Below are 17,777 nucleotides of genomic sequence, written 5' to 3' on the forward strand. Positions count from 1 at the left end.
AGCTAGATAGTCAATCTGTGCCCCTCATTATTTTATAGATCTAAGATCACCCCTCAGCTTCTATGGTCCAGGGAAAAAAGTTCTAGTTAATCTAGCCTCTCCTTATAACTCAAACCATCAGGTCTTGGTAGCATCTTAGTAAATCTTTTCCGCACTCTTTCTGGTTTAATAATATTCTTTCTATAATAGGGTGACCAGAACTACACACAGTATTCCAAGTGTGGCTTTACCAATGTCTTGTACAACTTCAACAAGACGTCCCAACTCCTGTATTCGGTGTTCTGACCAATGAAACCAAGCATGCTGAATGCCTTCTTCACCACTCTCTCCATCCGTGACTCTACTTTCAAGGAACTATGAATCTGTATCCCTAGATCTTTCTGTAATTCTTCCCAACACCCTGCCATTAGCTGAGTAACACCCTAAAACAAAGGGGACATCTACTTTGAAGTGTAGTGGAGGACATTCCTTTGTCTGCGTCAATGGGGATGAAGTAGAAACGGTCAAGAGCTTCAAGTGTTTGGGTGTCCAGATCACCAACAACCTGCCTGATCCCTCCATACCAACACTATAGTTAAGAAAGCCCACCAACACCTCTACTGTCTCAGAAGACAAAGAAAATTTGGCATGTCCGCTACGACTCTCTCCAACATTTACAGATGCACCATAGAAAGCATTCTTTTGGGTTGTATCACAACTTGATATGACTACTGCTCTGTTCAAGACTGCATGAAACTACAAAGGGTCGTGAACGAAGCCCAGTCCATCACTCAAACCAGTCTCCCAGTCACTGACACTTCCCACTGCCTCGGAAAAGCAGTCAACATAATTAAGGACTTCACACACCACAGAATTACTCTAATCCACCTTCTGAATTTGTAATTGAATGACAAGTTTTACTTTTTGTTCTTAGTTTTCAACTGTCTTTTTATTCTTTTCAATAATTCTTGAACATGCAAAATTGCCTAAATGGATTACTACATATGAGCAGTGAGTTGCCAGCAATTTACAATTGTTGTAAAAATGAACTTACAAACTTAACATATCAAGAAGGCATAGATAGTTGTATATATTTGGTTAAACCCTATTAAGGTAAAAGCTCTAGAAAATCTTCTACATTGGTTTTCACTTTCTATTAGAGTTGACAATGTTTAGGACTCACGTAACTGTAGCAAAACTTGTAAAATTGGCTTAAGATTAACTCATAGTTGATATGATCAAAACAATAAAATGAAGGTTAAAATTCTAACGTAACGTTTTACCACAAAGGCTGAAGATTGAGAAAATAAATAATTTTCAAAGATATTTAAGCACTACATCAAACTAATTTTTAGCTAATTGTATACTTGCATACTAAAACATGTTATTGTTCAGCACAGTATTACTCATTTGATTTTTGTGCTGTTTAATTTATTTGTTAGCTATTCCAATTATACCCCATGCTACACCTTTTCCAGCATTTCCTGTTGCAGCACTCTCCTCATTTTCACCTTTACCCAGATCATCTTCATTCTCAGTAACCTTTGAAGAAGAAAATGTTAATAACTTAATATTCAAACACCATAGAGTTCTTCAAATGCAATTAGTTGCTCGAATGAGAATGGTTCAGCAGACAGGAAACTAACAGTCGGTATAAAGAAGTCTTTTGCCAAATGGCAGGCAGTGAGTAATGGGGTAGTGCAGGGATCGGTATTGGGACCCAAGCTACTCGCTATAAATGATTTAGATGAGGTAACTTGATGTAATATCTCCAGATTTGCAGAGCTGTGAGGAGGATAAAAGAGATCCTCCAGTGTGATTTGGACAAGTTTGGGCGGGGGGGGGGCAAATGAATAACTGATGCTGTATAATTTGATAAATGTGACGTTATACACTTCAATAGCAAAAAGTGGGAAGGCAGATTACTATCTGGCCATAAATTAGGAGAAGGGAATGTGCAACAAGACCTGAATGTCACTGAAGGTAAGCAGGCAGTAAAAAAAAAAGGCTAATGGTATGTTGGCCTTCATAGCAAGATGAATTGAGTACAGGAGCAGGAATGTCTTGATACAATTTACAGCCTCTTGGTGAGGCCACACTTTGAATATAGTGTACGGTTTTAGTCCCCTTAACTGAGGACGTTCTTGCTTGAGACGGAATGCAGAGAAGGTTTGCCAGATTGATTCCTGGGATGGCAAGACTGATGTACAAGGAGAGATTGAGTTGGCTAGGATTGTATTCCTGGGCGTTCGGAAGAGTGAGGGGGAATCTCATAGAAACCTATAAATTCTAACAGGACTAAGGTGAGATCAGGCAATTGAACTGGATGATCAGTCATGATCATGAATGGTTGAGCAAACTCAAAAGGACCAAATGGCCTTCTGCTCCGACTTTATAAGAACATAAAGAAATAGGAGGAGTAGGCCAACTAGCCCTTCGAGCCTGCCCCGCCATTCAATAAGATCATGGCTGATCTGTTGTGGCTCAGTTCCACATTCCCGCCCTCTCCCCATAACCCTTAATCCCCTCTCTTATCAAAAACCCATCAACCCGCATCTTAAAAATATTTAGCAAGGTAGCCTTCACCACTTCAACGGGCAGAGAATTCCAGAGATTCACCACCCTTTGAGTGAAGAAGTTCCTCCTCAACTCCATTCTAAACGGCACCCCCCCCCCCCCCCCCCCTTTATCTTGAGGCTGTGCCCCCTAGTCCTACTGTCTGAGCGGGAAGAGTCTCTCCACCTCGATCCTATCCATCCCATTCATCATCTTATACGTCTCAATGAGATCTTCCCTCATTCTTCTAAACTCTAACGAGTACAAGCCTAGTTTATTCAGCCTCTCCTCATAGCTCAACCCCCTCAACTCCGGCATCATCCTAGTAAACCTCCTCTGCACTCCCTCCAAGGCCAAAATATCCTTGCGTAAGTACGGCGCCCAAAACTGCACACAGTACTCCAGCTGCGGCCTCACCAATGATTCTGAGTACACATTACTCAAAATTGGTGGCAACTTAATTCTCCCATCTGCAAGATCAAAACGTTCACAAAACACTGACTAATAGATAGCTAATTATTTATTTGTCTGTTCATAAACCACAATACATAATTTAGTGGAAGTGGATTCTCAGTTCATTTGAGGTTACACAAATGAGCCCAGACAATCTGCTCTTTACAAAAGTTAATGTACAACACTACTGAGTGCAATCAAGTTATTCCAATATTACAGGGTGGGACAGGAAAATTACTCCCATATAAATAGCAATGGAGATCTATGAGCAGTAAGCAAGGATATAGGAGTAGGCCATTAAACCTGTTGAGTTTGTTCAATAGAACAATGGCTGATTTGTAAATTCTCAGTGAATAAGTTCCCGGCAGAACTGATTGATCATGCTTTGTTTAGCTTTCAAAACGATGAAAGATAGTCTTCAGAAGAGTCCACCATTATAACAATATATTTCAGCGCTGCTGGGACCAAGGAAATGTCTACGTTGCCAATGACAGCAATGGATCAAGTTAATCAGTGAATGTGGATAACAACTATTGAAATGAATAACTGTCCTAGAACTGCCCAACAAAAGGGTGACATGACAACATGAGTACAAATTCATCAAATCAAAGGTATGAAATGTTGTGCTTCAACGTTAATTACAACATTCAAAAATTGAATATAATATTCACCACAGCAGAATACAATATTTACCACCAAAGTGCGTCCAATTACGGAATAATTTCCTGCCAAACGAAGAAGTCGATCATGCATTTCAAATGTAGCGACACCAGCATCATTAGCTTCAATATTACCCAGGTCACCAACATGTCTACAATGAATTGTAAATATTTTGAAATTATAGTTTTTACAAGGAGGCACAAGAAACAACAAAATAATAATGCATTTATATAGCACCTTAATACACATGAAACAGAACACAATTGAAAAGGAGAGTAGCAAGATTAGGGAACACTTGAATCACAACCTTTATCCAAATGAAGTATGGTGCCCTAGAGCATGTTCAGCAAAGATAATTCTTGAAGCTTATTCGAGCAGTGTGTTACTGACAAAATTTGCGTGGTCCCTTCTAGTTCATAATCAGGTTGTTTGTGTGCAAGCTGTATGTATGAATTTCCTTACCCTTGGGAGTGACTTTTCCTCAATTTAAAATGAAAGTAAATAATTTTTTAAAAAATTAATTGAAAGCAGCAGGCTTTTCAGCGATTTTAAAAAATTAAGTTTATTTATAATCATGCACTTTGCATTTCAAACATCCAGCTAAGTCTTAACCAACTGCCTTACTCACATTATCACACATTCAAAGATAACATACAAATTTAAAGCTCTTCTTATAAAAAATGAATTTATAACAGTTTCTAGCTTGAGGCAGGCTGGATGTCTCCTTGATTGATACTTCAGCTGAAGTGAAATCATTTTAGAAACAAAAAGATTCTCAAAGCTTTGAAGCCTCTTGTAGATAAATAACCAGGAGATTGGGTCTCAGGTGGACCTGGAAGCTGAGCCAAGTACAGTGCTTTTGATGCTGAGAAGACTTTCAGCAATTTCAGATGTTTCTCTCCCCTGGATCTGCTTCATTCAGGATATTATAAACTGCAGTTCCTGAAAGTTAGTTTCAGTCACAGAACTGGGATCCAGACCACAATGATGTTATCGCCATTGACAGTGGTCATTCACTCTTATCTCTGCCCCAACTTGAGCTCACATATCCTCCTTTGTTCAAATTGACACAGACTAATGGCCTAGTGATCCCAAATTCTTCAAATATTCGTCATCCTTAAATAATAAGATAAACTTCACATGTGGCTTCATGTCATGTTCAACTAAATCTTAGCCACATAACTGAATCTATTCAAAGTTTAAATGCCCATCGTTCCACGTTAAGTTGCAACCATCTTAACAGGTTTTGTGGCCACTTCCACAAAGTATGATTTTACAATCCATAATATCCAAAACTTCTTGCTTGTCATGCTGCTCATGGACATGCCATCTGCACAAGAAAAATAGAATGTAGTGGCATTTTACACAATTCTCTTGTGAAGCAAGGAAAACGGACATTCATTCTGCACACACACTCTGGCATTTACACACGAATCTTTTGTCATTATATCTTCCTTTTGTTTGCATCCCTTGGATGTGGACATGCACTCCAAGATATACACTGCTCAGTATTTGTCTGTTAATTGTGTTTCTGTTACACTGTCATGCCTCTTCAAGTGAGTGTAAGGCCTATCAGGATTTGGTTAAAAGGGTCACCAAACGCTTGTATGGGTTTCAGATGGACTACTTTAATGGACTACTTCCCTGCAACCTGATAAATGTGACGGCTTTGAAGTCTGCTGACAAAACAGCATAAGACCAGAAAAAGTGCCTACTTATGTGGGCTAAAATTTTGCAGGTAATGACTCAGAATAGCATGGGCAATCATAAGATTTCCTAATGAAATCCTGGGGGTACTGCAATTTTGGTCGAGCAGCATCCATTCCTCAGATTGCTCTTCGAGGAATCTCCATTTGGGAACTTGGGCCGTTTCTACAGTGACTAGCCCTAAGTCTATTTCGGTCTGTAGCAGATTCAATGGAGGGAAATGGACATGTAGTCTCCCACAACTCCATTAAAACATTGACATGCTACAAAGTTTCTGGGGAGAGGGTCAGATCTTTATTCAGCAACAAGAATTGAGTGGTTGCAGTATCTCTGAGCAGTAAAGTGGGCTTGCTCATTTCTTTAGGGGGGTACTCAGACACTTCTTTTAAGGACAAAATGCTAGGGTATTTTGGCAGGTTCCAATCCACTGGCTCCCTCTTGAGCTGCCAGCCCTCCAGTCTAATGTCCTATTTAATCACCATGAGAACACATAGACCTCTGTGTATCATTCTGGTTCCCTACATAATCTTCAAATTTGGGGAGGACTGCTCACATCCTCATTAGCATTTTATTTTTTGCAGCCAACCTACTTTGATCATATTCTTCTTGTCTTACCTCAATTTAAGGTTATAATGATTCTACAATCAGAACCATCCAAAGATACAATATAAATTGCAAACTTCACATGGTTTCAAGTGTCTTCTTGCAATAGTTACACAGAGAAGTTAGAAAAATGAAAACCACTTCTCAATCCGGAGTAACTATCATGCTGAAATCTCCTCCCTCCAAATCCCACCCCTGCCACAGCCACCTATCATCAAATCCTACTCTCCTCCCCCCACCCCCCAAAAAAAAACATTTCCCTTGACTTCAGTTTTTCTAGTGCTCCTTGAAGCCACTCTCGGTCAGTACCACCTTGATGTCAAGAACAGTTCCTCTCACTTCACCTTGGGAGGTCACCTTCTGTGCACATTTAGACCAAGATTGCAATGAAGTCAGGAGCTGATTGCCCCGACTGAACCCAAACTGAGTAGGTTATTTGTGTGCAAGCAATGATTGAGAGCTTCATGGGGTGGCAAATGGCCAGATTGGATTTTGTTTTTTTTTGCTATGGACATGATATGCTTGGGCAATTTTCCATTTTGTCAGGTAGATGGCAGTGTTGTTGCTCTACTGGAACACGAAGTCCTCACTCACCTGATAAAGGAGCAGCACTCTGAAAGCTTGTGCTGCCAAATAAACCTTTTGGACTTTAACCTGGTGTTGAGACTTCTGACTGTGCTTACGCTAGTCCAACGCCGGCATCTCCACATGTTGTAAGAGTCCATAGGCTTTGCTGTATCAAGCAGAATGAACTGAACTGGCTGAAGGTTGGCATCTATGATACTGGAGATCTCAAAGCCAAAATGAATCATCCATTCAGTAGTTTTGGATGATGATGATGATGATGATGTCAATGTTTCCCATAGAATTACAGAATCACTACAGTGCAGAAGGCCATTCAGTCCATCAAATCTGCAATCATACCCAGACACTATTCCTGTAACCCCACATATTTACCCTGCTCATCCCCTGACGCTAGGGTCAATTTAGCCAGGCCAATCAACCTAACCCATGCATCTTTGGGCTGTGGGAGGAAACCTACACAGACACGAGGAGAATGTGCAAACTCTGGGTCCCTCGTGCTGAGAGGCAGCAGTGCTAATCACTGTGCCACCATTCACCCCTCAATACAAGGTTTCAGCCTTGTATTTTGCACTGACGCATTGAACTCCCCAATTACTGAGGACAGGTAGATTTGTGGAGCCATCTGCTAGTCCTATTAGTTATTTGATTATGAATAATTACTCACGACTGGATGTGGTAAAACTGCAGAACTTTGATCTGGTCCATTGGTTGTCAGAACATTTTGCTATCTCTCTTTTGCATGCACGTAGTCCTGTGTTGTAATTTAAGGTTGATAGCTCATTTTTAGATATGGCATGCCTTGCTGCACTCTTCATTGAACCAGGGTTGATCCTTTGGCTTGATGTTAATGGTACAATGATGGATATTGTCAGGCCATGAAGTTAGGTTGCAAATACAATTTTGCTGCTACTGATGGTCTCCAGGACCTCATGGATGCCTAGTTTTCAGCTGTTAAATCTGTTCTGAAGTTATCTGATTACTTTTGGTGGGTTATGGCACAACCAAGTTTAGAAAGAACATTGCTTGTAATCCTTCAACTAAGCAAACTACATAGCCAGCTTGAGAAATTCAGGCTGCAGTTGTATCAGCATCAGATATCAGTTTCAAGTCCATCCATGTGATACTTATTCCTGTAATTACTTGTTCCTTTTTTTTCTAAGTCCTTCTCAGCACCAATTTTCTGTCCAAAATCTCATGACATTGGAGGACCTCGACTTGCATCCATTCAAAAGGCCCTCACCTGTTTATGGCAAGCAACTCAACCTATTTTTAAAGAAAAACAAGTCATTAACACAACAGTCAAAGGGAAAACAGAGTGGATTAATAGCAGGGATGCCAAGGCAAATTTAACAGCATATAATTCCTTTTTCTGTCATGAAGGACCAGTTAAAATCACTTCTGTTGACTTTGGTTTAAATGCTAAACAGAAAGGAAACCATCTACCTGTGCAGATCCCATATCGTTATCTGACAAAATAGCGAGTGGTCTTGACCAACGGGTATTTTGTAACCTTGCAGCATTGAAACTGGTTGTCATGCTGTCCTTTGGCAACAAGAATTACCCTCCAAATAGTAATATACGAGTTTCATGTTGCTTTGGAACATTCTACATACAAAAGTGCTATATAAATGCAAGTTATCTTGTTTTTCAATCTTGCTTCAGGAAAAAAAGATGTTTTTGTTGATATCTGCGATTATTATCCAAATATAGAACAAGCAAAAAATAATTTACTATAAAATAAACACACAATGTTAGAATCCTGTTGAAGTTAGATGTGAGGGTATCCCAAAATCCAGAAGGGCAACTTGGAACACCTGTTCTTAAATGTATATTTTGTGATTTGATATAACGTGAGGAAAAATATGCACACCAATGAGGAAGGGTTAATCTTGCTGTTGCATTCAAATACAAAAATATTAATTTAGAAGAAACACAGAAAAACCACAATACAAAACAAAAGGTACTTAAGTAAAATAATGGACACGCGCGCACACACACACACAAACACAATCTAATGGAATTAACCCTGTTCCATCTATCTGTTTCTGAATTCAGAGAAAAGTCCCTTGTCCCAAATCAACATACCACTAAATCCAGCAAATACTTACCATCCATGAGTTGTCTTTAAGTTTAGGAAATTTTCTTCGGTTCAGCGTAGTATTTCTGTGAGGTTTTCAAAGCAGCCACTTGGAGCTTAGACTTTTGTGCTCTGGAAGAGTTCTACTTTCCAGCTGGGTATGGCCATGGTCCTGACTGCTTGCCAGCTATTGTCTTCTCCTGAACTCAGAAATTAACTGGCTACTAAAATGCCACATTTCCCTTTTGTTCTCCTTCTATCTACATAACTCGTCCTGGACCAGAGATTTAGCATAAAAATGTGAATTGTCTTCTTCAATCTCCATTTTGAACTCGCCTCTTCTACAGTTTCATACCTAAAATTATTTACCCACGTCACTTAAATAGACATTTCCTAGCTGCTAAGCTAATTTACATATCAAAAACACGCTATAGAATCGTAGAATCCTTGCAGTGCAGAAAGAGGCCTTTCGGCCCACCAAGTCTGCACTGACTCTTTGAGCATCCTATCCATGCCCTATCCCCATAACACATATTTACCTTGTTCATCCCCCTAACCCACACATCCTGAGATACTAAGAGTCAATTGTGCATGGCCAATCTACCTAACCTGCACATCTTTGGACTGTGGGAGGAAACCCATACAGACGTGGGAAGAAAGTGCAAACACCAGACAGACAGTCACCCAAGGACAGAATTGAACCCAGGTCCCTAGAGCTGTGAGGCAGTACTGCTAACCACTGTGCTACCATGCTGCCAAGACAGCTGCATTCATCAGTTCCGCTTTTACCAAATTCTTTTACTTTATTTTATCTAAAACTAAAAATCTTGACAATAAGGACAAACTAAAGTTGAAGTTTTGCTATGAATTATTACATTTTAAGTAGAATGGCTAACATTTTTTGCTGGAGTTTCAGATTCTTATGAAGGATGATTTGAATTTCCACTTTAATATTGAACAGTTTTTGGACATCTTAATGTTTAGATCCTAACAAACCAAATAAAATGACGCTCAGGACAATGAACAAAAACACTAAACTGTCAGTCTTGCATAATGTTCACAATATTTGGAGACAAATAATTTGTAGATTATGAACTTAATTTGTCCAAGTTATAAAAAGATTAATCAAAAACTATTTAAAATGCAACAGCCACCTGTATTTTTATGTTTACATTTTACAGCTCTGGAGCACAAATTGATCCACTCAGAACACTGCTTAGAAACTAAATAAAATTTCCTAATTACAGAACTAAATATTAAATTTATCAAAAACTCACCTGTCAGCGTCTTCTGGTGCACCATGTTTTTTATCACAGGGGTTATAATGAGTTCCTGAACTGGCATAGCCTAAAATAAACAATTTACTTAGTCCTTGAGTGATCACTTCTTCTCTGGAAATTTATTCATATTTTGCTAACAATAAGGTGCAGAGAATAAACTTGAAATATGCAATACGAATATTTCTACGATTTCTGAATGGCCAAATTAAGAAAGCTATATAATCCAATAGACTAGTACTCGTCTGGGTAGTGTCCTAGGCCCTAATATCTTCAATTGCTTCACCAATGACCTATCCATCATAAGGTCAGAAGTAGGGATACTTGCTGATGACTGCACAATATTCATCACTATGCCTGACTCCTCAGATATTGAAGCAGTCCATGTCCAAATGTAGCAAGACCTGGACAACACTTAGGCTTGGGTTGACAACTGGCAAGAAACACCTGCATCACACAAGTTCCAGACAATGAGCATCTTAAACAAATGGGAATCTAACCATCTCCCTTTGTCTAACGTTCATTGGTATTTACTATTGCTTAATCTTTCACTATCAGCATACTGTCGGTTACCATTGTCCAGAAACTGAACCGTACCAGCCATATAAATATTGCGACCGCAACAGCAAGTCGAGGGTGGGAATTCTGCAGCAAATACCTCACCTCCTGATTCCCCAAAGCCTATTCACCATCTACAAGGAGGAGTGTGATGAAATACTCTCCATTTGCATTGATGAATGCAGCTCCAACAACAAACAAGCAGTTCAATGTTATGATCCTGAACCAGATTCCCAATTCTTTGTAAGATCCAGCAACTGTCTACTTAAAGTAGATAAAGTCCCAATTATGGCTATGTCTGCAAGACATAACGAGCGACAAGATGAAGACATGTAAAATCGCCAGTTCCAATGTACCCTTCCCTGATGAGCTCAATGAATACCATGCCTGTTTTGAACAAGAGGTCAGCAAGAGCAGATGTCAGCAGCTTTCTTACATAAGAACATAAGAAATAGGAGCAGGAGTCGGCCATCTAGCCCCTCGAGCCTGCCCCACCATTCAATAAGATCATGGCTGATCTGATAGTGGTTCAGTTCCATTTACCAACCTGCTTCCCATAATCCTTAATCTCCTTATTGGTGAAAAATCTGTGACTTAAACACATTTAACGAGGTAGCCTCCACTGCTTCAATGGACAGAGAATTCCAAAGATTCACTACCCTCTGGAAGAAGTTGTTCCTCCTCAACTATGTACTAAATTGACTCCCCTTTATTTTTGAGGCTGTGTGCTCTAGTTCTCGTTTCCATTCTAAATTGAAATAATCTCTCTGCTTTTACCCTGTGTAGCCTCTTCATTATCTTATATGTCTCTGAGATCTCCCCTCAGTCTTCTAAACTCCAACAAGTACAGGCCTAGTCTACTCAATCTCTCCTCACAAACTAACCCCCTCATCTCTGGAATCAACCTGGTGAACCTTCTCTGCACCCCTTCCAAAGCTAATATATCCTTTTTTAAATAAGGGGACCAAAATTACACACAGTACACTAGGTGCAACCACAGCAGTACCTTGTACAATTGCAGCAAGACCTCCCTGCTTTTATACTCCATCCCTCTCGCGATAAAGGTCAACATTCCATTTGCCTTCTTGATCACCTGCAAACTGAGTTCTTGAAGGTCAACCCATCGAAAGCAACCGGCCCAGATGGGGTACCTGGACCTGCACGGGTCAGCTGGTGGGGGTATTCACAGACATCTTCAACCTTTTTTTTAAGCAACAATTCGAGGTCCTATATGCTTCAAGACAACGATCATCATCCCAGTACCCAAGAAAAACCAACTTAACGACCATCGGACAGTGGCTCTGACATCCATCATTATGAAGTGCTTCAAAAGGCTTGTCATGGCACAAATCAATTCCAGACTACCTGGATCCATTACAGTTCGCCTACCGCCGCAACAAGTCCACAGCAGACATCATTTCCCTGGCCCTGCACTCAACCGTGGAACACCTAGATAATAAGGACACCTATGTCAGACTCCTATTTATTGACTGCAGGTCAGCCTCCAACACTATCGTTCCCATGAAACCCATCTCCAAACTCCGTGGCCTAGGCCTTGGCATCTTCCTCTGACTGGATCCTGAACTTCCTAACTCACAGATCATTGTTAGTAAGGATAGGCAACAACACCTCCTCCACGATCATCCTCAACACTGGTGCTCCACAAGGCTGTATCCTCAGCCCCCTACTATACTCCTTACACATCTACGTATGGCCAAATTCCCCTCCAATTTGATTTTCAATTTTGCTGACAACACCACCATAGGTCAGATCTCAAACAGAGCACAGAATGAGATGGAGAACTGGTGAACTGGTCCTGTAACAATAATCTCTCCCTCAATGACAACAAAAAGCAGATTGTCATCGACTTCAGGAAGCGTAGAGGAGAACATGCCCCTGTCTACATCAATGGAGACGAAGTAGAAAGGGTTGAGAGCTTCAAGTTTTTAGGTTTACCAATCTGTCCTGGTCCCCTCTTGCTAACGCTATATAGTTAAAGTCCACCAACACCTCTACTTTCTCAGAAGACTAAGAAAATTCAGCATGTCAGCTACAACGTTCACCGTTTACAGATGCACCACAGAAAGCATTCTTTCAGGTTGTATCGGAGCCTGGTATGGCTCCCACTCTGCCCATGACCAGAAGAAATTACAAAAGGTTGTGAATGTAGCGCAATCCATCATGCAAACCAGCCTCCCATCCATTGACCTTCCTTCAGGAAAAAGATACAAAAGACTGAGGTCACATACCAACTGACTCAAGAACAGCCTCTTTCCTGCAGACTTTAGAATAGGCTTACCTTGTATTAAGTTGATCTTTCTCTACATCCTAGCTATGACTGTAACACTACATTCTGCACTTTGTTTCCTTCTCTGTGAATGGTATGTTTTGTCTGTATAGCGTGCAAGAAACAATACTTTTCGCTGTATGTTGATGCATGTGACAATAATAAATCAAATCAGATCAAGTCTGCTAATCAAGCCTCTTGCTAAGAAAATAAAGCCACGGGATTCCACAAGTTTGGAACAAACAAAATAAACTTTACATGGTCAGAAAGATAAAAATTTTGACAAGGTACCTCACGAGAGGTTATTGCAGAAGGTAAGGGGGCATGGAGTTGGGGGTAGGGTGTTAGAGTGGATAGAGGATTGGTCCTCAAATAGGAGGCAGAGAGTGGGGGTTAATGGGTGCTATTCGGATTGGCAGTTGGTGACTAGTGGAGTGCCCCAGGGGTTGGTGCTCGGGCCTCAGCTATTTTCCATTTATATAGATGATCTGGAGGAGGGAACCGAGTGTATGGTGTCGAAATTTGCTGATGACACCAAGATTGGTGGAATGGAAAATTGTGCAGAGGGTGTGGAGAGTCTGCAGAAGGATCTAGATAGGCTGGGCGAATGGGCCAGGAACTGGCAAATGGAATTTAATGTTGGCAAGTGCGAGGTGGTCCACTTTGGTAGGAATAATGGTAGGAAGGACTATTACTTACGTGGAGAAAAACTGCAGCAGGCGACGGTACAGAGGGACCTCGGGGTCCTTGTGCATGAGTCGCAAAAACCCAGCCAGCAGGTGGTCAGGAAGGCTAATGGGATGCTGGCCTTCATAGTGAGGGGGATTGAATATAAAAGTAGGGAGATCTTGCTGCATAGGTATAGGGCATTGGTGAGGCCGCAGCTGGAGTACTGTGTGCAGTTTTGGTCACCGCACTTACGCAAGGATATTTTGGCCCTGGAGGGAGTGCAGAGGAGGTTTACTAGGCTGATACCGGAGTTGAGGGGGTTGAGCTATGAGGAGAGGCTGAATAAACGAGGCTTGTACTCGTTAGAGTTTAGAAGAATGAGGGGAGATCTCTGAGACATAAGATGATGAATGGGATGGATAGGATAGAGGTGGAAAGACTCTTCCCGCTCAAAGGACAGTAGGACTAGGGGGCACAGCCTCAAGATAAAGGGGAGGCGGTTTAGAACGGAGTTGAGGAGGAACTTCTTCACTCAAAGGGTGGTGAATCTCTGGAATTCTCTGCCCGTTGAAGTGGTGGAGGCTGCCTTGCTAAATATTTTTAAGACGCGGGTTGATGGGTTTTTGATAAGCGAGGGGATTAAGAGTTATGGGGAGAGGGCGGGAAAGCGGAACTGAGCCACGACAGATCAGCCATGATCTTATTGAATGGCGGGGCAGGCTTGAAGGGCTAGATGGCCTACTCCTGCTCCTATTTCTTATGTTCTTATGTTGTGTTCTTATATTCCAACATTTAGGGTTAATATTAGGTACATATGAAATAACAGGCAAACTACTTGTAGCCCACTTATGACTAATAAATAAAACTTTAACTTTGGTCAAACACACCATACTGCACAATAAATGGAAGATGCAACCAAAGCACGTTCCACGATTGATTTCTCAGCAACCTGTTTTTTTTCCCCCATGAGGAATTGACCAGCCTGAATTTCTATTTTGTACCTTGGGTTTACAACGTTTCTGGTACAACTGCAAGCCAATACTCATGTGGTCTTCCCCTCTTCACATATGAATGAGAGTCACATGATGTGATCCAAATAACTTTTGCATAAGTTTTTTGACTTTAATACAGAAGAACATAGGTTTTTCTTACTTTTCTGTCATGGAAACATGCCTTCAATGGGTACTTCAAATTTGCTACAGAAACTATGTTTGGTTGGCAAGTTTTAAAATTTTCTTCATTCCATGATGTATTTTTTTTGTTTTGATTAACACCAATCGCATAAAACTGCACCAAAGGAATTTTCCTGTTTATTCAACTCGTTTGAGCCACATCCTTCTGCACACATTGATACTCTTCTCAGTGATAGTTGAAAAATGGAAGGTTCATCTCCACTCCTTTCACAATTTCATCCAGACATCTGTTTCCTATCATTTTTTCAATTATTTTCCAAATTTATTAATCTTTTCATTCAGTTCAACTGCTCTGGCAAGTTCAGCTGTCTATTTCAAAAGTAATCCATAAAACCTTATACAAGCTTACCAACTTCACTTGTCTTTTCTTCACTTCAGAATCATTCCTCCACGATTACTAACTGCTCCTTTATACTCTTTCAATTTATTAATTGGATTCTCAATATGTTTGTGATTTTCCTTAGCTACTTTTGAAGTCTTGATCTCCCAGAATACACGTCATCTTTTTTGTTCTCCATACTGCATCGGAGTTCAAGACTTTCATTTGTTCATTTCATGATCAAGTGCCAGGCTCACTTTTCAATTTGGCCTTCAATCAGCTGTTCTAATTCATCAGCGATTCCTTTCCTTCTTCAGAGCATTTCTCACAGTGCTTAGACTTTTGAGACTTGAAATTCATCAAATTTGTTGAAGTTGCTTCTATCCTTTCAATAGATAAAATTGAAACAACTGCTACAGTAATAACTCAATTTACTGAAGACTTTTTAAGCATTCAAATTATTGCCACCGATGTATCACTCAGCTTCCAACAACTGGCTATGGGATATCTTGTCTTATAGTAATAAATGCTTTCTATTCATTTTACTTTTATCATTTACACTGTAATTTATATTGAAGGGAACCACTTCCACCTTCTCCTTCAAGCTCTTTCTATTCTCCAACTTCCCTGTAGGTTTACAAATAGAAATTTGGCAGGCGGCATGGTAACAGTGATTAGCACTGCTGCTTCACAGCTCCAGGGTCCTGGGTTTGATTCCTGGCTTGGGTCACTGTCTGTGTGGAGTTTGCACATTCTCGTGTCTGCATGGGTTTCCTCTGGTTTCCTCCCACAGTCCAAAGATGTGCGGATTAGGTTGATTGGCCATGCTAAGAAATTGCCCTTTAGTGTCCAGGGATGCATAGGTTAGAGGGATTAGTGGGTATAATGGGTAGGGATGTGGGGGTAGGGCCTGGGTGGAATTATGTTCGGTGCAGACTCAATGGGCTGAAGGGCCTCTTTCTGCACTGTAGGGTTCTACAATTCTATTAGATCTACTGACCACCACCCCCCCCCCAAACTCCCACCCAAAACTGCCTATGTGATATATCAAACCCTCCTGCCAGAACTTACTGCACCTTAGAAACCTTAGTCTTCCAGGTGTGAGCTAATAGTTATTAGGATGCTGTTTCAAAATTCTAGCATCATTAGTTCTCCCACATTCTCAATATTCCGTTAAAGTTTCAGCACCCAAAATTATCGGTCCCGCAATATTTATTTCTCCTTAGTAAATTCTACAAACATTTCATTTGGTCTTTTCTTTAAAGTTTAATTTAAATTTTGACTCATTATATTTCAGAGCTTGTTTCTGAAGCATAAGTACCATAGTTTGTTGTTATATATTCTGAGGATTGTTCTTCCCAAAGGCTACTTAGCGCTCTTTCACCCCATAACCTAAGCTTTCTGTAGCCAGTTCATGCTGTCTGATATATTTTACTGTTCGTAACTCCAAGGTCAAGGTTTCACATTTCTCTTTCTTTTCCTCTTTTTCAAGTTCAAACTTTTTCATTTCAAGTTCAGGTTCCTAATTTTCTCTCTCAAGCTGCTTCATCTGCAACAAAATCTAGCTAAGTGAAGCTGCATTATAGCTGTGTCTTGCTTTTCTTTCCCTTGATTCCAAATGCTGTGCTATTACCTTAATATCTGCATTTTAGCCCCTGCTTTTAACTCCATTGCCAACTTTTCTGCTAATGAAATTAACCTATTCTTGGTTAATTCTTGTAAATTGAATAAATCTTCCCTCTGCAGAAAAGCCCTAACAATTGACAAAGTCATTCTGTTCAACAATCACAAAAACAAAATTCTCTATAGAAATCCCATCAGCCTCAACCTGAGCACATACCATCACTTGTATCTGTGGATTTAAAATATCACGAGCTCCCAATTTACGATATGTTCCAGGACTATGCCCCAAACTTCTTAGGGACCAGTAATTTTTTTTGTTTTTAGTAGACAAAGTCTGATATTCAAGACACTTCTTAAGATAATAAGACCACAAGATGCAATGGTTTTTGAACAACAACATAATCTTTACTAAACAAGGTCAGCAAGATAAAACAATTTTCAATATCTATCTTATACTCTAATATACAGGGTTAAAATGAGATACACATGAAATAAATGTCAAAAATTGGTTGAATAGTCCTCCACACAATAAATGGTAAATGCCACATCAGATTCCACAGATTTCTCAACAACTATTTAGTTGACAGTAAACAGCAAGTCGACAAATCTCATTGAAACTCTGGGCAGAATTTTCCTGTCCCACCTGCCATGGGTATTGTAGAGGGCAGGACACAGACCATGCAAAGGTCCACTGACCTCAGGTGGGATTTTCTCGCTCTGGGGCAAGCACAGACAGAAATTTCCACCCTTTGTCTTTCTCATGAGGGATTTAATCCTTTCCAACAGTCACTCCAATTTGGACGGTCTCAACAACAGTCCACTTACAGCATTCAAACTTGTCTCTCAACAGTTTACCTGGACTCCTGAGTCTGCACTCCAAGGACAATTCATAAGCACAAATGCAGCTCTTTGGCTGTACCAAACAGAACACTGCTGTTCCAAAGGGTTATTTTTGCCTCAAGTGTCTGCAGCATGGAGTCACCAATTTTCTGCTGCCTCCTTAGACCATCAGGACTTCCCCAAAGTTCCCATGAAATCTATTAACTGCAGCTTTTTTTTCCAAGCTCCTCTCTCTTTCTTCTGAACCTGGACCTCTCCTTGTCCTGTGTCTGGGACTCTTCTCTAATTACGGTGCCTTGTCCAAGTCACAGAATCCACATTTTTGCCTTGTTTTCTTTTTATGCAGGCTCACTGGGCCCATCTTTGGCCTGAAGAGGTATAAAATGCCAGA

The 17,777-nt window shown here is 40.5% G+C and overlaps 1 protein-coding gene across 1 annotated transcript in view; it reads right to left on the reverse strand.

Annotated features, from left to right (window-relative positions):
* Positions 1–628: 628 nt before the first annotated feature.
* The window catches only part of LOC145353306 (superoxide dismutase [Cu-Zn]-like), a 31,587-nt gene continuing 14,438 nt past the window's right edge, over positions 629–17,777 (reverse strand). Inside the window, exons 3-5 of the mRNA XM_080203940.1 lie at positions 9,898–9,967; positions 3,682–3,799; positions 629–1,521 (exon numbers count right to left, since the gene is read on the reverse strand). Of these exons, the coding sequence (XP_080060066.1) occupies positions 1,411–1,521; positions 3,682–3,799; positions 9,898–9,967 (299 nt within the window). The 3' untranslated portion in view covers positions 629–1,410. The remainder of the gene's footprint in view (positions 1,522–3,681; positions 3,800–9,897; positions 9,968–17,777) is intronic.

Source organism: Carcharhinus amblyrhynchos, chromosome 15 (genome assembly GCF_965287045.1).
Source record: "Carcharhinus amblyrhynchos chromosome 15, sCarAmb.v2.hapA, whole genome shotgun sequence".
In the NCBI taxonomy this organism is placed as follows: domain Eukaryota; kingdom Metazoa; phylum Chordata; class Chondrichthyes; order Carcharhiniformes; family Carcharhinidae; genus Carcharhinus; species Carcharhinus amblyrhynchos.